At 46.7% G+C, this 22197-nt stretch overlaps 2 protein-coding genes across 3 annotated transcripts in view; both read right to left on the bottom strand.

Annotated features, from left to right (window-relative positions):
• Positions 1-19214, bottom strand: part of APOLTP (apolipoprotein lipid transfer particle homolog) — a 137885-nt gene extending 118671 nt beyond the window's left edge. The window contains exon 1 of the mRNA XM_081818880.1: positions 1653-19214. Within this exon, the coding sequence (XP_081675006.1) occupies positions 1653-1749 (97 nt within the window). The 5' untranslated portion in view covers positions 1750-19214. The remainder of the gene's footprint in view (positions 1-1652) is intronic.
• Positions 19215-19368: 154 nt separating this feature from the next.
• The window catches only part of LITAF (lipopolysaccharide induced TNF factor), an 8643-nt gene continuing 5814 nt past the window's right edge, over positions 19369-22197 (bottom strand). Inside the window, exons 3-4 of one of the 2 annotated variants that reach the window (XR_014145352.1) lie at positions 20793-20973; positions 19369-19751 (exon numbers count right to left, since the gene is read on the bottom strand). Coding sequence is in view for 1 of the 2 variants with exons in the window: in XM_081820019.1 (XP_081676145.1) it covers positions 20865-20973 (109 nt within the window). In the remaining variant the exon portion in view is untranslated. Of the gene's footprint in view, positions 20974-22197 lie in introns of both variants that reach the window. The other variant, XM_081820019.1, reaches the window with a different exon arrangement.

The raw sequence follows: 22197 nt of genomic DNA, 5'->3' as shown, positions 1-22197 counted from the left end.
ATTTTCCTCCAACTCTTTGACAATATGTACTCTGGGCACCAAATTAAACTTGTTTAAGTATAATCATTAATTTATGCATAATAATTAAACTCCAGATTGGGCACAGATCCAGCATTCTGCTTGCTTGCTCATCCAACAACCTGCTTTACCCACCAGCTACTCTGCAAAGCAGCCGAGCCCACAAGCCCCCATCCACCATGAGCTCCAGAAACAAGATGTGTGCAAAGAACATTAGTGCTCAAACTGAGTCTTATTCCCTTCCACTTCTCAAGCACTTAAAAAAAATATTTAAATTAAAAATAAGTTTCAAAATGATTCAATAATCATACTCAAAAGATCAACAAAGGGGGGGGGACACGGAGTCTTGGGAGGTAAGAAATCTTCCCATAGGATCCTATTCATTTCTAGGGAGAGATCTGAAAGGGACTGAAATTGAGGTTATCTCTACAGCCTAGAAATGAAATCAGGACTCATTTCAGCTTTCTCAGATGTCAGTTCTGGTCCCTGTTGATTCATTTATCCAGCACAGATTTACTGAGTACTTACTGTGCACCAGGCAAGTAAGTGCTAAAAATGTAGCCAAAAAACCCAAAAAACGAAAACAGCTGTAATCTGACCTGCACCATCCAGGGCAATAGACAGATGCCAGCCACGTGTGGCTATCGGGCATCTGAAATGTGGCTGGTGTTATGGAGGAGCTTTTCATTTTGTAATTTATTAACATAATTTTTTTGTTATTCATTTAATTTTAAATTAAAAACCGATACTAAAGTCAGCCACTGGAAAACTTAAGTACGTTTAGAACAACTTAGTATACAAAACTCCTTTTTCAACTCTAAATCTTAGGAAATCGAAACACACATTGAGTATTTGCAATGAAAATTTAGTATCCAAACTGGAATATGGGGGCACCCGGCTGGCTCACTTGGTAGCGTGCACGACTCCTGCTCTCGGGGTTGTAAGTTCGAGCCCCACATTGGGTGTAGAGATGACTTAAAAATAAAATCTTAAAAAAATTGAAATACACTCCCAGTATAAAATACACACTGGATCTCAGAGAACGGAAAATAAATCTCATTAATACTTTTTTACATTGATTACATTTTCTAATGAGATTTTGGCTATACTGGGTCCAGTAAAATATATTCTTAAAATTAATGTCACCCGTTCCTTTTTAACATTTTTTAAACATGGCTGCTAGAAACTTTCAAATTACACATTGGCCCCCATTCTGTTTTACTGGATAGAGCTGCCCTAGACCCTTCTGCAGTAAACAGACAACACATGAAAGCTCATTTCACCCAGTTACCCTGCATCAGAGAGCTACTTAGTATCTTCAAGCTCACCACCTCATACACCCCGGCAGACAGCTAAGCATCCCCGCACACGGGCTCAAGAGTCCAAGGTCAGCGTTTCATCGCTCGGGGTTACAGATCTGGTCTCGGGTTTCAGAGGATGTTGGTGGAAGACAGGAGCAAGAAATGAGGGATCCACCCGTAAGCTCGCTCTCCTTTTCCCCATGAAAGGCCAAACCAAGGGAGGCAGAGGAACAGGTGAACAGGCATCTAGCTGCTAAAATACTGTCCCAGGTGGATGAGCTACTGGCCCAGCTCCGCCCCAGAGAGAACCAGCACCACGCCAGCTTTACTTACTCCCCGAAGTCACTGCCACCAGAGCCCAGAGCAGGACCAGACCGAGGAGCCCCATGGGCACCAGCATCACCACCAGCCCAAGGGAGCCCCACACCATCAGCCGCTCTGATGGCACAGAGCACCCTGAAAGGAATTTTCTTTCCCAAAGAGGCGGGCTCAGCCTGGATCAACTCTCCATTCCCAGGGCTGATGGGGAGGGGGAGGAGGGGGCTTCCAGAGCAAAGATCCAGCCAATCAGAAGCGTCCGATAAAGTTCTTAGCACTCTACCCAGGAGGAGGGGTGGGGGGGCTTCTGACCAATGAGGGGGAAAATCCCTTTTCAGTATAGAGGAAAGAAAGCCTTGTAAATGGAGCTCTCGGGGCAGAAGGCAAACATGGCCATGGTTTGATTTCTTTTTCTTTTAACGGGGTCTAATCAAATTTACCATTTTATCCATTTTTAAATGGTACTTTGGTGGCACTGAGTGCATTCACAATGTCGTGAAACCATCATCACCGTTAGGTCGGGCTTGTCTGTCCCACTGCTCTGGGTAGGCGAAGCCAGGCCTTAGCCATGGCTTGTCACCAAACAGGACAGCTGCAGGGTCTCTCAGAGCTCAGGCCCAAGGCCTCCCTCCTTGACACATTAGGACCAGCAGTTAAGAAGAGGGGGGAGGGGCGCCTGGGTGACTCAGTCGTTAAGCGTCTGCCTTCGGGTCAGGTCATGATCCCAGAGTCCTGGGATCGAGCCTCGCATCGGGCTCCCTGCTCAGCAGGAAGCCTGCTTCTCCCTCTCCCTCTGCTGCTCCCCCTGCTTCTGCTCTCTCTCTGCTAGATAAATAAAATCTTAAAAGGGCGCCTGGGTGGCTCAGATGGTTAAGCCATCTGCCTTCGGCTCAGGTCATGATCTCAGGGTCCTGTGATCGAGTCCCGCATCGGGCTCCCTGCTCCTTGGGAACCTGCTTCTCCCTCTGCCTCTCTCTCTCGCTCTGTCTCTCATGAATAAATAAATAAAATCTTTAAAAAAAAAAAGGGGGGGGGGAGGTCTGCTCAGCTGTGCTCTGTGGCCTTTCCCAGACCCCACCTCCTCTTCCTCAGCTCAAACTGACCTCCACCCGCACCTTTGGTTTTAGGCTCCAGGCAGCCAACCTCCTGGGCCACCACCTCCTTCAGCCCTGCGGGCCCAGCACCTCTTCATTGGCACCTACCTCCCACAATAAATCTGCTTTTTATAAACCACTTTATTACGATATAATACAGATCCAACAATTCTCCCATTGAAAGTGCACAACCCAGTGGTTTTCGGCCCAACCAGAGTCGTGCAACCATCACCATACACAATTTTAGAACGTTTTCATCACCACGAAAGGAAACCCCATCACCAGGAGCCTCCTCATTCCCTGCCACCTCAGTCCCTGATTACCACTGATCTGCGTTCAGTCTCCATGGATTTGCCTACTGTGGACATTTCACAGGAATGGAATCATTTGCTATGTGGCCTTTAGTGACTGGTCTCCTTCACCAAGTGTCCTGTTTTCCAGGCTCACGTGCCATGTAGCAGGCTGTCCACGTTTCCCTCCTTTTTGTGGCTGCGTACTATTCCACAGGACGGATAAACCACAGATTGTTTATTCATTCATCCCCTGATGGACAGTGAAGTGTACATTCAATGTTACTTTCTTAGAGTTAAACTGAGACACAGTTGACTGGTTGACACATGATGTTTTCGGGAAACCATCCATTATACTCTTATACTTGGTCCACTTTCTTCTCCTATTTTGAAACCAGGAATTTTGCCGGCTCAAACATGTTCACTGGCCCCCAACCTGTAGGGCTGAAGGTTGAAAAGTCCCCTTACAGCTGCCTGGAGGCCCACAACATGTTCTGGGTGGTGCCAAATGCTATAAAGAAAAGAAGAAAATACATCGAACGGGCAGGCCCATAGGAGCTAAAATCCCAGTGGGGAAATGGGATGCACACGTAGATGTGAAGCATACCGAGGAGAGCCTTACTTCTGAGAAAGGAATGGTTTTTATGTCAGAGGATCACTGGGAGTTTACGAAGGAGAGATTGCCTTGAAACCTCAAAAACAAAACAAAACAAAACAACAGATAATAATGCTATTAGAAAATTGTATACTTGCAACCAGTAGATAAGAGAGTCCTAGAGACCTAATACACAGTACAGTGATCACAGACCAGAAAACTGGATTATAAACATTAAACTTGCTAAGAGATTAGATCTGAGTTGCCCCCCATACTAGAAGAAATGATGGCTATGGGACACCACAGTGGTGTTAGCTAATGCTACAATGGTAATCATGTTGCAATATAAATATCAAGTCAAGACGTTGTGTACCTCCAACTTATACATTGTTGTGTGTCAAATAAATCTCAATTTAAAAAAATCGTATCAGGCACGGGGCAAAGCCCTCACTGAATATTAACTCATTCAGTCAAACCTCCCCCTCACCCCACCACCAAAAACCACCAGTGAGGTGCAACTAATATCCTAGGGTACAGACAAGGAAGTGGGGCACAGAGAGGTTAAGTCATTTGTCCCAAGTCACACAGCTGGACTCCCCCTGGCTCCAGAGTCTCCTCTCCCTCAACTCTGCAGCTTAGCTCAATGGTTATCACTTGTTGCATCTTCTCCAGGAGACTCTGGTCTCTCTGTCCACAGTCCTAGAATCCTCCCCTGTTCACGGTCAGGAATTTGAGAGAAAACCCTGCCATGTTTCACATGGTGGTTCCCAGTCAACACAGCACATTCTAGGCCTGGAAAATCAGAACCACGGTGGGGGCGTGGGTGGGGATGACTCCCTCCAGACCATTCTGATGACTAGCTGAATGTGCCATCACCCTATTCTACCGGAGCTGGCCAGAGTAAGGCTCCCTGCATCTCTGATCCCACTTCTCCATGTTTCTATCATTACTGGACAAAAAGCTGATGAACCTGCTGGACAGAGCACCAGGACTCAAGGACTTGATTTGAAGAAAGACCCTCCTAGACAAGCCTTCCCAGCCCCTCATGCTCCCACCAAAATTAAGTCCAGCTTCCTCCTTGAAAAAAGATGGCAGGGCTGGGCTTGCCAATAACTGGGGATTGAGCTCCCAGTTCTGAATTAAGGCAGAGGATAAATTAAGGCCTATTGCACCCAAGTCAGACTTATGAAAATTAACAAGCCTCCATGTTAATCCATCAAAAGATGGCATTATTTTGCATAGGTAGGGCAAGAGATATCCCATTCTAGAGAACTAACCAGTAGGGGGCGCAATGAGCTCTTCTTACTTGGGTAGAGCATTTCACAAAAGATCTTGTCCTTAATGAACCACACCGGCCATATTTTTTAAGACCTCATTTTTTAGAGCAGTTTTAGATTCATAGCAAAATTGAGAGGAAGGCATAGATATTTCCCATATACCCCCTGTCCCCACACATGCAGAGCCTCCCCTGTTATCAAATGACCCCAGCACAGTGGCACATTTGATGCAATTGAAGAACCTACATTGACACATTGTTACCATCCAAAGTTCATACTTTGCCTTAGGGCTCACTCTTGGGGCTGTACATTCTGTGGGTTTGGACACATGTATAATGATCTATATCTCCCACCATAGTAGCATACAAAGTATTTCACTGCCATAAAAATCCTCCGCAAGTCACCTATTCATTCTTCCCTCTCCCAGTCGCTGGAAATCACTGACCTCTTTATTGTCTCCATACTTTTGTCTTTTCCAGAATGTCATATACATAGCACGTACATACACATCGCATGTAGCCTTCTCACGTTGGCTTCTTTTACTCAGGAATATGCATTTAAATTTCCTCCCATCTTTTCATGGCTGGATAGGTCATTTCTCTTTAGAACGGAGTAATATTTCATTGCCTGGATGTACCATGTTTATTTATCCATCCACCTACTGAAGGACACCCTGGTTGCTTCCAAGTTTGGGCAATTATGGATAATGCTGCTATAAACATCTGTGTTCAGAGCTTTGTGTGCACATAAGTTTCTTTGTTTTTTTAAGTAGGCTCTATGCTCAACGTGGGGGTTGAACTCACGACCCCAAGATCAAGAGTCACATGTTCTACCGACTGACCAGCCTGGCGCCCTTGTGTGAACATAAGTTCTTAACTCCTCTGTGCAAACAGTGAAGAGCATGATTGCTGGGTCACATGGTAAGAGTATAATTAGTTTTCTAAGAAACCACCAATTGTCTTTGAAAGTGGCTGCAGCATTTTACATTCCCACTGGCAACGTATGAGAGTTCCTGTTGCTCCACATCCTCACTAGCATTTGATGTTGTCAGTGTTTCAGATCTTAGCCATTCAAATAGGTATAAATAGGCATAAAGTAAAATTCATTATTTTAATTTGCATTTCCCAGATGACATATAATATAGAGTATCTTTTCATGCACTTATTTGCCATCCATAGATCTTTATAAGGTGTCTGTTAGGGTCTTTTGCATATATATTTAGTTCTATTTCTTTCAGCAGAGTTTTATAGTTTTCCTCGTATATATCTTACACATATTTTGTTAGGTTTATACCTAGGTTTTCATTTGGGAGATACCACTAGAAATGGTATTTTTATTTCCAAATTCCACTTGCTTGTTGCTAATAGATAGGAAGGCAATTGACTTTTGTATATGAACCTTGTATCCTGAAACTTTACTATAATAGCTTAATAGTTCTAACAGTCTTTTAGTTGATTCTTTCAGATTTTATACATAGATGGTCAGGTCATCTGGGAAGAAAAACAATTTTATTTCTTCCTTTCCAATCTGTATATCTTATATTACCTTTTCTTGTCCTATTGCATTAGCTAGAACTTCCAGAACAATGTTGAAAAGGAGTGGTGAGAGGGAACATCCCTCCCTGATTTCTGATCTCAGTGGGAAAGCTTCTAGATTCTCACTATTAAGTGTGATGTTAACTGCAGATTTTTTGATATTCTTTAACAAGTTGAGGAATTTCCCTTCTATTTCTGGTTGACTGAGAGTTTTTGTCATGAATGGGTATTGGATTTTGTCAAATGCTTTTCCTGCATCTACTGATAATAATCATGTGATTTTTCTTCTTTAGTCTGTGTGATGTGATGGATAACATTAATTGATTTTCAAATGTTGAGCCAACCTTGTATACTTGGGATAAATCCCACTTGGTCGTGGTGTATAATTCCTTTTATACATTGTTGGATTCAATTTGCTAATATTTTGTTGAGGATTTTTGCATCTATGTTCATGAAAGATACTGGTCTGTGGTTTGTTTTTTGTTTGGGTTTTTTGTTTTGTTTCTGTGTTTGTCTGACTTCAGTAATGGATTAATGCTGGCCTCACAGAGTTAGGAAGTATTCCCTCTGCTTCTATCTTTTGAAAAAGATTATAGAGAACTGGTACCATTTCTTCCTTAAATGTTTGGTAGAGTTCAGTTCACCAGCAAACCCATCTGGGCTGCTTTGTTTTGGAAGATTAATTACTGATTTGAAGGTTAATTAATGATTGGTTAATTATTGATTCCCTTAATAGATACAGGCCTATTCAAATCGTCTCTTCCTTCTTATATGAGTATTGGCAGATTGTACATTTCAAGGAATTGGCCCATTTCGTCTAGGTTATCAAATTTGTGGGTTTAGAGTGACTAATATTCCTTTACTATTCTTTTAATGTCCACAGGATCTATGGTGATGCATTCTCTTTCATTTCTGATATTAATAATTCGTATCCTTTCTCTCTTTTTCTTAGTTAACCTGGCTCTAGGCTTGTAAATTTTATTTATCTTTTCAAAGAACCAGCTTTTGGTTTTGTGGACTCTGATATACTTTTTCAATTTCATTGGTTTCTGCTCTAATTTTTAGATTTCTTCTGCTTTCTTTGATTTGCTCTTCTTTTTCTAGTTTCCTAAGGTGGAAACTTAGATAACTGATTGTAGATCTTTCTGCTTATCTAATGTGTGCATTCAATGCTATAAATTTCCCTGTAAGCACTGCTTTTGCTGAGTCCCACAAATTTTGGTTAAGTTGTGCTGTCATTTTCATTTAGTTTGAAATACTTTTTAGTTTCTCTGGAGATTTCTTCTTTGCCCCATATGTTATGTAGAAGTGTATTGTTTAATCTCCAAGTATTTTGGGATTTCCCTGCTATCTATTATTAGTCTCCAGTTTAATTTCATTATAATCTCAGAGCTGGCATCATATGATTTCTATTTTTTGCCATATCTTTTATCTTTGAAATAAAGCCTGCTCCCTGTTGACTAGTGAGTTTGGAAAAGCTGGGGTGGGGTGGGGAACGCTAGCTCATCTCTTTACTTGCACAGTTAGTGTGAGCTTAGAAAAGTCACATGACCTCTCTGGATTTCTTTATTCATTGGCATAATAAAAGCGTTGGAAATTATTGGTCTAGTGTGTTCTGGCTCCATATTGTGTTCAAGTGGAGAACAGAGGGACCAGGAAAAAAAAAAAGTACACACAGGAGTTACCATGTGATAAAAATAGCATCACGAACAGTTGGAGAGAAAGATTATTCAATAAATGAACCAGGTATATATATGATCACCCTGTTCACAGAAAACAACACATCAATAGATCTTCATCCAGCTAAAAGAGACTCAGGGGTGCCTGGCTGACTCAGTCAGCAGAACATGCAACTCTTGATCTCAGGGTTCTGAGTTCGAGCCCCATGTTGGGTGTAGAGATCACTTAAAAATCTTAAAAAAAAAAAAAAAGAAGTCTAAGGTGGATCTCACTGGGCTAAAATCAAGGTGTTGGCAGGGCTGATTTCTTCTGGAAGCTGAGTGGAGAGAACCCATTTTCTTGCCTTTTCCAGCTTCTGGAGGTTTCCTACACTCATTGGCTTATGGTTCCTGTCCCCATCTTAAAGATTATCCAAGATAATCTCCCCCAACTCAAGGTCCTTACATTCATCATCTGCAAAGTCCCTTTTGTCATATAAGTAACATTCACAGGGTCTAGGGATCAGAATGTGAACATATTTAGGGGGCCATACTCACCTCAACACATTGGGCACACCCAGATAATCCAGGATAGTCTCTCTATTTGAAGGTCTGTCAACCTTATCCTATCTGCAAAATCCCTCTAGCCTTGTACTGTAACATCAAGATTCCAGGGGACTTTGTGTGGACATCAGTGACCACCGTGCTCCCCATATTTCCACCATCAAGAAAGCAAGATGCAGAGTGCTACAGGTTTTAAGCCATCATCCTGTGTTAAAAGATCGAAGCAAGAGAGAAAATAAATGTGTTTGCTTGTTAATGTGTAGAACACTGCGGGCAGGAACCTGCCAGGAACTGGTAACCGTGGTTTTGTCTGGGGGAGGGGACTGGGGGGGACTGGGTTGGGGAGCCAGAGGTGTGAGGAAGAGTCCATTCTTACTGCACCATTTCAATTTTGCTATGAGGCATAGAATGCTTATTCAAAAATTAACTGTTTGGGGCGCCTGGGTGGCTCAGTCGGTTAAGCATCTGCCTTTGGCTCAGGTCATAATCCCAGGATCTGAGGAATCAAGCCCCGCACTGGGCTCTCTACTCAGCAGGGAGCCTGCCTCTCCCTCTCCCTGCCCCTCCCCCTGCTTGCACTCTCTCTGTCAAATAAATAAATAAAATCTTTTAAAAAAAATTTAACTGTTTATGGGGGCGCCTGGCTGGCTCAGTTGAAAGAGCATGCGACTCTTGATCTTGGGGCCGTGGGTTTGAGCCCCATGTTGGGTGCAGAGATTAAAAGATAAACTTTAAAAAATATTCTAAAAGACATTATTGGGAACATTTAAGAACTTTTAACTGTTTATGAGTGAAAGGCCAAGAAGTCTGCATGTAATACTGGCAGCTAGTGAAGAATGAGGGAAAAAAACCACAAAAGGCATTTGGATGTTTTACAGGAAAGAGGGAAGGCAGGTAAGCACCAGGGATGCAAAACTCTAAACAACAGTGTAATAATGTCAAGGGCAAAGACCATCCTTCCCTCTGTATCCCTCATTGCAGGGTCAGTTGTGATGAGAAATCAGCTCTTCTGAGTTGCTATGCAGGCATGAGACCAAGGACAACCCAGCTCACACGCAGTATCTGCACATTTAAGATGAGAACCCCAGCTTAGGATTCCCGCCCCAAGTTCCCACCCTGCGTTCCCTGGGCGGGGGGTGGGGGGGCACCTTTTACGATAACCACTTAGAGTTGAGCACTTGAAAAGTCAGGGTCCTCCACTCTACCGCCTTGTCACAGGTGCAGACTACCCTGCTCTCCATCCCCTGCTCCCTCATAACCTGGAGCAGAGGACTGCCGTCCCCCGACTCACTGGGGCCCCACCCCATTTCTTTCCATAATAAATCTTGCGACGCTACTTCCTTTGTGCGGGTGTATTGAAACTACATCTTCAATGAAAATGACCCTGTAGGTTTCACTTCCCCGAGGTGGGGTCTCTGATGCGTAGGGAACCACCTGCCCACGGAACCCGCGTGGGTGGCTGGCCCCTCCTCTTTCAGCGGGTCGGCTTGTCCTGCCTACTGTTCATTTCACACACCAGCTGCAGGCCTCTCAATATAGGCTCCGTTTCACAAATCGAAGACCAAGGACCCATTCCCGCGGCTCTCAGGTGTGGAGCATCGGGTTAAAGCAACCAGCCTAAAATGACCCCTTAACCCTTCAATCACTCAATGTGATGGGGTAAGTGGGACGCCCTCCTGTTCCTCTCCCCCCACCCCCGCCCCCGGGGAATGGGGCGCCCACTGAGGTTCAGGTGGATCAGCCCGGACGTGGGGAGTCTTCTCGCCATTGGGAGATTCCCAAACAAAAGGCTGTGGTTGTTTTATGGACCCTGAGTTGGAGGGAGATGGGGAAAGAGTGGGAAGCAGTGAGCCCTGCAGTCAGCCTGAGAAATCACACACAGGGTCTTCAGCAGGGGCTGGCCTCCTCAGCATCCTTATCGAGGGTCTGCTGGAGCAAGATAGTTCCCTGCCCGCACCTGGTCCAGGAGCGGGGCATCCATACTGCCAGTTTGCCCAGGACCGCCCCCACTCACACCTGCCGCCTCGTACAACCATCAACAGCAACCCCGTTCATCCTCGAAAGTTCCTACCTTGGTTTGCCACAATAATAATAATAAAAAAAAAAGAAAAATCTTCAAAGAACACAGAGTAAAACTGTCTAACAAGCCATCATTTTACTAACAAATAGCACACAGCTGATTCTTTTTTGAACGGCGGATACAGCAAGTAGCCATTTCACAACCATGAATTTCGTAGCAAAAGGTTGCCATTGATGGAGAAACAAAATGTGGTCGATCCGCACAGCAGAAGCCTTCCTGACACCTGCTACAACATGGATGAAACTCGGAGACATTATGCTAAGTGAAAAAAAAAAAAAAAAGCCAGACACAGAAAACCACAAACTGTATGAAATACCCAGAAGGAGCAAACCCATAGAGATGAAGTAGATTAGTAGGGGCTTAGGGCTGGTGGGGGTTTGGGGAGAGATTGGGGGTTGGCAACTGTAAGGTACGGGGTCTGTTTTTGGGGTGATGAAAATGTTGTAAAATTGATTATGGTGATAGTTGCAAAATTCTATGAATGAATATACCCCCAAAAACCCCATAGATCGTACACTTAAAATGGGTGGATTCTATCTCCATAAAATAAAGCTATTGCCCCCTCCCCGCAATAAAGCTCTGACCCTGAAACCCTTTGTCCGCGGCTGTCAACAGAGGAGATTCCACAGGGGAGTCTGAACACTTCTGGGTTCAGAAGCCTGCCTCTCCCAGCCCCTTCTCCCCCACTTTTCCCCACTCAGACACTCACCAGCCACCTCACCACCGGTTGCTGAGGCCTGCAAGGTAATCAATGAGCTCCTATGAGGACCAGAACCCACATCCAAGCGTGTATTCATTCCTGCTTCCAGGGAATGGGCTCCGTTAATCACGACCTGAGGAAGAAACACCTCGCCTGAGGTCCGTGAATGCCAGAGAGACGCTCTCATGATGGCTTTGCAGGCGGGGGAGGAAGGCGGCCACTCACACCTGGCAGCAGGTGGTGGAAAGGAGACCCAGGCGGTCAGTTCTTGTGGCTGAGTCTCACCTGCTTGGCTCTTCTGCTCCTGCTCATCTAAGCTGAACACTGCCTGGTCCTAATTGAGACTGACTGCTTGGTGCTGAGCATGTGTCTTGAGAAGTTCCCTAGCTTGACCCTGATAGGCCAAGAGAGCCGGCCCCTGCCATATTCCAGCATGTCCTGGCATGTACCTGCACTTTCTGGAATGTTCCATAGCCTTCCCCTGGACCCGCCTATTCCCCAGCACAGACTTTTAGAGCCAGGAGGATCAGCCTGCCTCTTTTTCGAGAGGAGAGGAACTTGGCCCAGGGAAGTTTAAATGACTTGCCCCAACTACAATGCAGGCTGTAGGTGACTCAGGCACAGTTCTTGATGGAACTGCTGCTTTCAGTTCTTTTTCCTTCTGAAGGTCAGCAAGCCTGGACTGCCCCCTTCCCCTGCACTGTCCTGGTTCCAAAGACGGTAGTACGGAGGACCTGCCCTCAAATTCTACCCTTTGCTTTACCAATATTATTTAATTACATGTTATACTCTTACTATTCTCGTTAATGGTTACAACCTCATTTAGATAGCCCTTTTTTTAAGATTTTATTTATTTATTTATTTATTTATTTATGAGAGAAAGAGAGTGAGCAGGGGGAAGAGCAGAGGGAGAGGGACAAACACACCCCCTGCTGAGTGCAGAACCCACCATGGGGCTCGATCCCACAACCCTAAGATCACGACCTGAGCTGAAATCAAGAGCCGAACACGCTTAACCGACTGAGCCACCCAGGTGCCCCGAGATATCCCTTCTGATTTACCCTGTACGTACAATTCACTCTGGCCCCATTTTACCGGCTGTCACAGTAAATCACACATGTGGGCGCATTTTGCATGAGGGTAAAACTCACCTGGCCTACAACGAAGCATTTTCAAGTGAACAATTCAGTGGCATTTAATCCATTCACAGTGTTGCACGACCACGGCTTCTGTCTAGTTCAAGACCTTTTCATCCATCCCAGAGGAGACCCCGTACCCGCAAGGCAGCCACAGCCCGCTCTCTCCAGACGTGGGCAGCCAGCAAGCTGCTTTGTCTCTGTGCATTTATCTACTCTGGAGAGCTCGTGCAGACGGAGTCCTACCACCGTGGGCTTTGTGCCTCACTCTTTCACCGGCCATCGTGTTTTCAAGCTTCATCCGCGTCGTAGCATTTATCAGTGCCTTTTTACGGAAATGCGCATATTTTAAAACGACATGCTTGGGTCAATGAGAAACACACCAACTCCCAAACAGAGGAGATGGTGCTTTGGTCCAGGTACTTAGCACCGGGGTCAACGGGTGGTTTTGTCCCCTGAGGGACATTTAGCAATGTCTAGAGGCATTTTTGGTTATCACAACTGGGGCATGTGCTGTGGGCATCTGATGAGTGGAGGTCACGGATGCTGCCCCGCCCCCTTCAGTGCACGGGACAGCCCCCCGCCCCCCAACAAGGGATGATCTGGACCAGGCTTCCAAGAGTGTCTGTCCTCAGTTCCTCACCTGATCTGATCCCACGTTGCAGTATGTCCCAAACTCAGTTGTCGTTAGGAACCACGCATGCTTTTTTTTTTTTTAAAGATTTTATTTGTTTATTTATTTGAGTGAGCGAGCGAGCTGGGAGAGGGGCAGAGGTAGAGAGAGAATTGCAAGCAGATTCCCCACTGAGTGAGGAGCCCAACACGGGGCTCTATCTCACGAGCCTGAGATCATGACCTGAGCCAAAATCAAGAGTCGGATGCTTAACCAACTGAACCACCCAGGCGCCCCAGAAACCACCCATGGTTTTTTAAAAAATCCATACTCCTGCACCCCTCCCGGGCCTTCTGAATCTGAATCTCCAGGCAAAAGGCCCAGGGATCTGTAGTTTGGCAAGCATGAGGTGAATTTCAGGACCAGAAGTCTCTCTGTTATGGATTGTTCAGTGGTCCCTGGTAAATCACTTGGTCTGTGCCTCCATTACTCTATCTGTAAAATGGGGATGAAGTTTTTCCTTTCCATCTGGAAGCATTCTTGGCAGGATTGGTGAAGACAATATGCAAAGAAGCGTTAGTACACAAGATAACCTTATAACATGCAAGGCAATCCTAAAATGATAACGTTCTTGTTTAAAATCCCAGGAGCAGGGCACCTGGGTGGCTCAGTCGTTAAGCGTCTGCCTTCAGCTCAGGTCATGATTCCAGGGTCCTGGGATCAAGTCCCTGCATCAGGATCCCTGCTCAGTGGGGAGTCTGCTTCTCCCTCTGACTCTGCCCCTCCCCATGCTCATGAGCACGCTCACACTCACTCTCTCTCTCTCTCACATAAATAAATAAGAGCAAGGAGCCTGCGTCTCTGTCTGCTGCTGTGTCCCTGGACCATGCTACACGTCCAGGAAGCACTCCTTGAAGGAAAGAGGCACAGTCGAGTCCGTCACATCAATGATAGAGCTTTGAAATGAAAACCAAACTCCAGACCAGGCTCTGCAACTTGGCGGCACATGGGAGCCCCATGCAGACATCCCTGGGCTCCTCCCTCCATAAAAATATATTCAAAAGTGTATTTTGGGGTGCCTGGGTGGCTCAGTCAGTTAAGCGTCCGACTCTTGGTTTTGGCCCAGGTCATGATCTCAGGGTCGTGAGATCGAGCCCCGCGTCGTTGAGCTCCTCGCTCAGAGAGGAGTCTGCTTGTCCCTCTCCCTCTTCTCCTCCCCCTGTGCTCACTCTCTCTCTCTCTCTCTCAAATAAATAAAATCTTTTATTTTTTATTTATTTATTTTTTAAAGATTTTATTTATTTGACAGAGAGAGACACAGCGAGAGAGGGAACACAAGCAGGGGGAGTGGGAGAGGGAGAAGCAGGCTTCCTGCTGAGCAGGGAGCCCGATGTTGGGGCTCGATCCCAGGACCCTGGGATCATGACCTGAGCCAAAGGCAGACGCTTAATGACTGAGCCACCCAGGCGCCCCTTTTTAAAATCTTTTAAAAAGTTAAAAAATTAATTAATTTTAAAAAGCAATAAAGCAGGGGAAAGTTAACCAGTGCAACCACAAAGAAAGGCTCTCAGTGATATGGGGAAAGAATCCTGTAATTCCATGGTCCAGATGCCAACTGACAAACATGCCATGATCACACACACGTGTGTGTGCGTGCACACACACACACACACACATGCAGGAGGTCACTGCTGTGCTAACAGCTTCGGGTTTGAGAATGTGCAGAAAGGCGAGATCCCAACGCACAACCTCCCCACCAGCCTCATGATGAGGATTTTTTTTCTACCACTTTAATTTCAAACATGAACAAGAAATGTAAAATAGAGTTTCTAGAACTCTCCTAAGATGCTGTGTGTGTTCTTACCATCTATGCCCTCTCCTCCTCTCTCAGCCTGGGACACCTTGGGAACAAAGCGACAGAAACATCCCCACTGGACGTTCCCATGGTGTCCTTACCGGGGACGGCAAAGTCTGCTTGGGTGACACGGCTTCAGGAGGGGGTCCCCACCGTCAGGGGCAGACACCTAGGAGAACTATGCAGCCCTGCGGGCAGATGTCCCACTTCCACCAACCAGAGGCAGGTGGGCAGAGCCACACCCCACCAGAATCTACCACTTACTGGAAGCCAGCCCTGCACTTCCTGCTTATCAACAGGAAATCAGGAGACAAGAGCTAGAGGAAAGGATTAGGTTTCAAGGACGGCTGCTCTTCCAAAGAAAATGGGAGGAATCCGGTGATTCCACCCAGAGAGGGAGAAACAGCAAATTAAGTCGCACAGAGCAGCAAACAAACTTTCAGACTCCTCTGCCATAAGCTGCCTCCTACCAAGGAGAAAACACCAGAATGACTTGCTCCCCTAGAGGATGAGGCGCCCTTCCCCACACATGCCATCACTGCCCAGCCCTGTCTCCCCACCCTTCTCCCTCCTGGCTTGTAACAGTTTGTAATGTTAGGTTTATTTGCTGTCTCTCTCTCCCCTTCTATTGTCAATGCCACAAGGGAGGGGACAGTGTCCCCCTTCACTGCTGTACCCCAAGCCGGTCATACAGGTAAATAAGTTTGCACCTGAGGACTCTATTTTGGAGTCTGTAGCACCTTCCCAAAAGAGGGTCCACACAGAGGGCTGAGATGCGGCACCCACCCCTCCTCACTTTTCAGGCTCAGTAAGAGCCCCAGAAGGATTGAAGAGGGTTCATATCAGCCCAGGAATCGAGGCGGGCCAGCCTGGGGGGCAGGTTGCTCCAAACCCAGCTCTGTGGCCACCAGGCTGCTCCAAATGGCTCTTGTTGCGGGAGATGACCAAGTTCTCCATGCCAGCTCAGTTCGCAAAGGGGATCACTTGCTAGAGGTGGCTTTGCAATAGGAAACACGTGTTTAAGAAGCAGCAGGGAGGGGCGCCTGGGGGGCTCAGTCGTTAAGCGTCTGCCTTCGGCTCAGGCCATGATCCCGGGGTCCTGGGATCGAGCCCCGCGTCGGGCTCCCTGCTCCACGGGGAGCCTGCTTCTCCCTCTCCCACTCCCCCTGCTTGTGTTCCTTCTCTCGATGTGTCTCTCTCTGTCAAATAAATAAATAAAATCTTTAAAAAAATAAAATAAAAAGAAGCAGCGGGGAGGTTCTTCAAAAGTTAAACCGAATTGTCGTATGGCTCAGCAATTCCACTCACAGGTAGATACTCAGGAAAACCGAAAACAGACGTCCACGCGAAAACCCGCAAGCCAACGTGAACGGCAGCTTCCGCTGTTCATAACAGCCCAAACAAACTGTGGAGTGGTGTGTCCACACTGAGGGATACTTTCCAGCCGCTAAAAGGGAGGAAGCACTGAGACCTGCCACAACATGGATGAACCTCAAAAACAAAAACAGGTTGCATGAAAGTAGCTGGACACGAAAGGCCACAGATCAGAGGACCGCATTTACATGAAATACGCAAACTAGGTAAATCCAGAGAAACAGAAGGCACAGGGGAGGCCGCCAGGTGCCCGGGGAGGAGGCGAAGAGGCATGACTGCTTCACGGGGGTGCAATTTTATGCGGGGGGGGGGGGGCGATGAAAATGTGCAGAATTTGGCAGGGGTGAGGGTTGCACAGACCTCGAACATTCCCAACGACACGGCATGCGACACTTTCGTGGCAGGTGAATTTTAGCTTAAAAAACAGAAGCCCCCAGACCTGTTGGCAGGGCCGTGCGGGGCCCACTGCTCAGTCTTCCCAGGCAGAGCGGTGTTTGGTACCCCAGCTGTACGACCAGGCAGGAGTCAATCAGGGATAACACGAAGACCAGAGGTGGCAGATCGGAGGCTCCCAGAGGTCGCCCCTAGCACTCACTTTGCACTGTGATCCCTACACACATGCACGACTATACACACGCAGGTTCACAAACAACACTGTGCTCTGCGTTGCCCCGTCACGCTCGCTGCACGCACCGCGAGGCTGATGCTGCCTAATTGGGAAACGGTGCACGAGCGCTTGGGAGATGTGGCAGCATGAGAGCTTTAGACCCACTCGAACGTGTGGCACGTCCACACCACGGAACACTATTCAGCACCCAAAACAGATGAGCTCTCGAGCCATGAGGAGACAGGGAGGAACCTTACGTGTGTAATGCCAAGGGAAGGGTGCCAATCTGAAGAGGCTGCATCCTGGATGATTCCAACTCTGGAACATTCTGGAAAAAGCCAGACTGTGGAGACAGTAAAAGGATTAGTGGTTGCCAGGGGCTAAGGGGGAGGGAGGGATGGACAGACAGAGTGCAGAGCAGTGAAACTAGTCTGGAGGATACTTTAATGGTAGACACATGTCATCACACCTTTGTCCAAACCCACAGAAGGTACGCCACCAGGAGTGAATGAACCCTGATGGAAACTATGGACTTTGGGTGTTAATGGGTCTGTGCAAGTTCATCAGTCGTAACAAATGTCCCCTCTAGTGGGGGGAGGCTGTGCATATGTGGGGAACAGGGGATGCCTGGGAAATCTCTGTACTTCCTACTCAGATCTGCTGTGAACCTAAAACTGATCTCAAATAGCTTCTTTAAAAGGGAAATAAACGTACTTAAATGCGTGAACATTTTCCTAATACTGAGATTAGTCATAAAACGGTTAAATGTGCTAGCTGGTATCCTTGGCTGTGAACTGGGGTTTTGTGTGTGTGTGTGTGTGTTTGTTGTGTGTGTGTTTTAATCTGAGCCTTAGAATCTTGTTTCTTTCAAATTCTTAAGACTGGGGAAAAAAAACAAAAAACAAACAAAAAAAACCCCTCCTGGTTTCTCTCTTTCATCGCCTTGCTGGATCTACTTACAATTCTCCCATGCACCTATGAAAAACAGACGGTTCATTGTAAACATTTGAGTCATAAATGCAGGAGATAACTTTAATAGGATCCAAAATGGAAATCAGAATTTTGGAAGTAAAATTCCAACGTCTCCATTTACTCCTAATAGAGATCTTTGAGCCCAGAATATCAGAGAAGGATTTTAACATCCTGAACATGAGAGGCTGTTGCTGGGGAGAAAAGCGAGGCCAAGCTGTGTGAGTGTATGAAGCCACATTTATGAATAGCTCAGTGCCCAACAGAAGTGCTCACAGTAGCAACTGGGAAGCCGACTGTCCTAGAGAAAACATTTTCATGGGTAGCGCTGTGGTCAGCCAGGAACCAGTCATGTGCTTCTAGTTGGCTTAAATAGAAGCTATAACTAACTGAATGCTTTTTGTTAACAAGACACACATCCCGCACTTTTGCAGAAACCCACCTCTCCTAGACGGACTAACAGCAGGTTAAGACAGACGGCCATCGGGGGCTTGAAATTGGCAGAATCCTACTTTGAGGTCTAAGCAGATATAGGGCTCTTCCATCAATTGAATGTGATTCCGTGTTAACAAACTTAACTCTGACGTCCCCGATGCCAGAGGCCAAACAAAAGAGCCTTTTAATTTGTAACCATATATGAGTAAGCCCACCCTCCGCACAATACAAGGGAATGACAGATGGAGGCTTCCTACTCCAGGCATCTGACATTATTTTTAGTCCCACAGAGTGTATGTTTTATGGTCCTTGAAATAGGGCTCTTGTTTTGTAGACTCTGCATATGTAATTAATAACAGCTTGAGACAATTTATATACCCCCATCTGAGCAAAACCGCTAAATATGCACAGCCCTCATTTTGTCAAACGAAAGGAAAACACACGCTCAAGATCGGGTGAGCGGCAATTTTTTCAGGACTGTTGAAGTTAAGAGTTTAAACGACAACGTCGGCCACACCAAGAGGACATGATTGTCCTGTGCCTTCCGGAATGAAGCTTTATCACCAGGTAGGAGAAGGGTGGATGACATTCATATTCCCGGCAGAGTTAACAATGCCCCCCTTCTCGCATCTCACAACTGCCCCGATCAACTAACAAAGCATGTTTTGTTTGGAGAATGAATGAGGACAGCTTTCTTCTGTGCATTTTATTAAAACTTGAAAGCTATGCCTTATGCCATAGATAATGCCTAGTGAGCTCCAACAGCCTAGCGTCCAAATCGGACTCGCTAGCCATCCACCCAACTCACCATCGGTCATCTTGACGTGGAGGGATATTCAGCGAGTCTGACGTTTTTATCATGAAGGGTTTTCTACCATCATGGAACAAATAAAGGTTCTTTGTATCAGTGGCTGGAAACGCAACACAAGACCTTTCTTCACACCGTAAGAACTGATAAATAGTTCACTGAGTGAACCAAAGACTTTATTTTTTCAAAAGCAGATAACACCAAAGTACTATGTAGTATCCGTATTTGTTGCAAAAATAATTACTGGAACTTTCAAAACATCGAATGAATAAGCTGGATCACTGGTTACAGCTATAATTTTTGGCCAATATACAGATTTTCGTTCCAGGTCTAGGCTTGATTTCTACATATTATTATTCACATGCATTCCCTGTGCCTATTTATTATCAAAACGGGGACTCTCGAGGAAGTCGAGCCCAGCTTTATCTTGATTTCGGAGATGACGCAGCGCTAACCGAGAACTCTGGCTTGTTGATTGAGTCCTAGAAATCATGTCTTCTGATGTCCTACAACAAATTCTATTTCTGAAAAATAAAATCAGAATTTAGATTCCTTTGAGGCGTCAGGTCCCCAAGCTCTCCAGCACCATGGTACCCAGATGTGCTCACCCTGTGCATTCCTCTGTCTCTCTAAACACACCACTGGGTTTCCCAAAGAGGTCCCCCTTGAAGAGTCCCATTACAGATGTTTTTAAGAACCGCACTAAACCCAAGTAGAGGCAGTGGATAAAAGGATAAGATTATCCATTGCTTTTTCTGTTAAGGACCAAAAAAAAAAAAAAAAAGAATGCATTGATCAATAGTAAGTGGTAGCAATCATATGGTTAAGAAAAATGGTTCTGTATTTCAAAATGAAGACGAAAAGGAGGTCAGAAAAAACAGTTGTTAAGACAAACAATTCCCCTAGAAGAAAAAAAGCCCTTCCCCGGAAGGGGCTGAGGATCTGGTGCCGAGAATGGGGTTGGGGGCCGGGGGGCAGGTCCGCGGTAAGAGCCAGCCCTGCATCTCCAGCTCACATGTAGGACCTCGTGGGTGGGAATAGCTCCCCCTGGCACTTAAAAAAGGAATGAAAAAAGTAAAGTGAATTTGTGTGCTAATGAAAAGCCCACAGTGACAGGCTCTGAGAGCCAAGCCCTTCGCCGACGAGGCAAAGATTTTTGTCACGAGAAATGGGAACAGGTGGACGGACGCAGGCACTAAAGGCGGGGTCGGCCGTATTCGGGCCAGAACAGTCTCGAAAAATAAGGCAACCTGTGGCTTCTCAGCTTGAGACCTCTCCCCAGAAAGGCCTACGGAGGCAAGAAGTGAAGCCAGCCGATGGCCAATCGCCAGAAGATATTCCGATGGGGCAACAGTCAGGTGGGTGACTTGGCGACATGGTAGGCGGGAACCAGCACTCGAGGTGAATGTCTTTGCATGTCCTGTGCACACCTCCAAGCAGCAATCTCTGGGGTTCTGGAGGAGGTGTGTTACTTTTGCGATATTTTTTCCCCCAAAAGAAGACACGAAGGTGAAGCCCCTGGAGAGATGCGGCTACCGAGGTGGGACCCCCCCCCACACACACACCAGGGGCGGGACGGGGTGAGAGGCGGAGAGCGCTTCCGGCAGCATGCGGCGCCCTGCAGGTCGGGCCGAGTCCTACAAGCGCTTGTAGGTGCCCAGGAGAGCTTTGCAGTTGGGACAGTAGTGGTCCACGTCCTGCAGGGCATCCACACAGAAGGGGATGAAGCAGCAACCCGCTATGCACCTGGAGGACAAAAACAGATACAGAGCGTGTCACCCTCTGTCACAGTTGTGGATGGTGGCCACCAAAAAGATAGGTCGGCCGTCCTAAGCCCACAGGAACTCTGGTTCTGACCGTCCTTAGGACCAGGGTCTTTGCAGGTGTCACGAATGATCTCAAGATGGGATCGTCCTGGAAGATCCAGGGGGGCTCCCTCAACTCAAAGACTGATGTCCTTACAAGAAGAGGAGGGGATACACAGAAAGACAGGGAGGGATAAAGGCCACGTGACGATGCAGGCAGAGACTGAAGTCTTGCAGCCACGAGCCAAGGACCCTAGAGTCTCCACCCGAGGGAGCACGGCACCTTGACTGTGGACTTGTGTTGCAGCTTCCAAAATTGTGAGAGAATAGATTTGTATTGTTTGAAGCCGCCACGTTTGTGGTTATCTGTCACGGCAACGAATACAGCAACCCACGCCGAGCCTGTTCTCTCAAGACAGACCGTCCTGGGGGTATTTTCAACTCTTGGGGCATGCCAGCATCTTTCAGTCTTAGACTGGGGTCAGTGACCTTCTTGTGTCAAGGGCCAGATGGTACATATTTTAGGCTACACAGACCTTGTTCTGCCAAAACCGCCACAGATAATCTGTAAACAGTGTGGTATGTTCCCATTGAACTAAAATGGGCTGGATTTGGCCCCAGGGTTGTAGTTTGCTAACCCCGGTGTCTAGACTGATTATTCTTCCATATGGAGAGGGCGCTTCTTACGGTAACCACCAAACAAAACTCCCCAAATAATATCTCTTAATGTACATAATCCATTATCTGTGCACCCAGGTAGGAGTTTCAGACAGCCTGTGGTAGAATAAGAACTAGATCTGGTCTCTCTCCCCAGTTCCTGGCAATTAGCTCCAAAAGTCTGGGAATTTCCTGAGTGACCGGAGTGAGTGCCTTCCGTTATTCAAAACAAGCCCCTTTCAATCACACCTGATTTTATGCTAATAAGGCGACCAGGGCAGGGTCCCTGCCTTAGGATAGGGCTGGTCAGGGCGCCTGGGTGGCTCAGTTGGTTAAGCGACTGCCTTCGGCTCAGGTCATGATCCTGGAGTCCCGGGATCGAGACCCGCATCGGGCTCCTGCTCAGCAGGGAGTCTGCTTCTCCCTCTGACCCTACCCCCTCTCGTGTTCTCTCTCTCATTCTCTCTCTCTCGCTCTCGCTCTCAAATAAATAAATAAAATCTTAAAA

Source organism: Leptonychotes weddellii, chromosome 5 (assembly GCF_054177405.1).
Source record: "Leptonychotes weddellii isolate Sample4059 chromosome 5, ASM5417740v2, whole genome shotgun sequence".
In the NCBI taxonomy this organism is placed as follows: Eukaryota; Metazoa; Chordata; class Mammalia; order Carnivora; family Phocidae; genus Leptonychotes; species Leptonychotes weddellii.
Note: the sequence above shows the minus strand (reverse complement) of the source record. Positions and strands in the feature narration are given on the sequence as shown.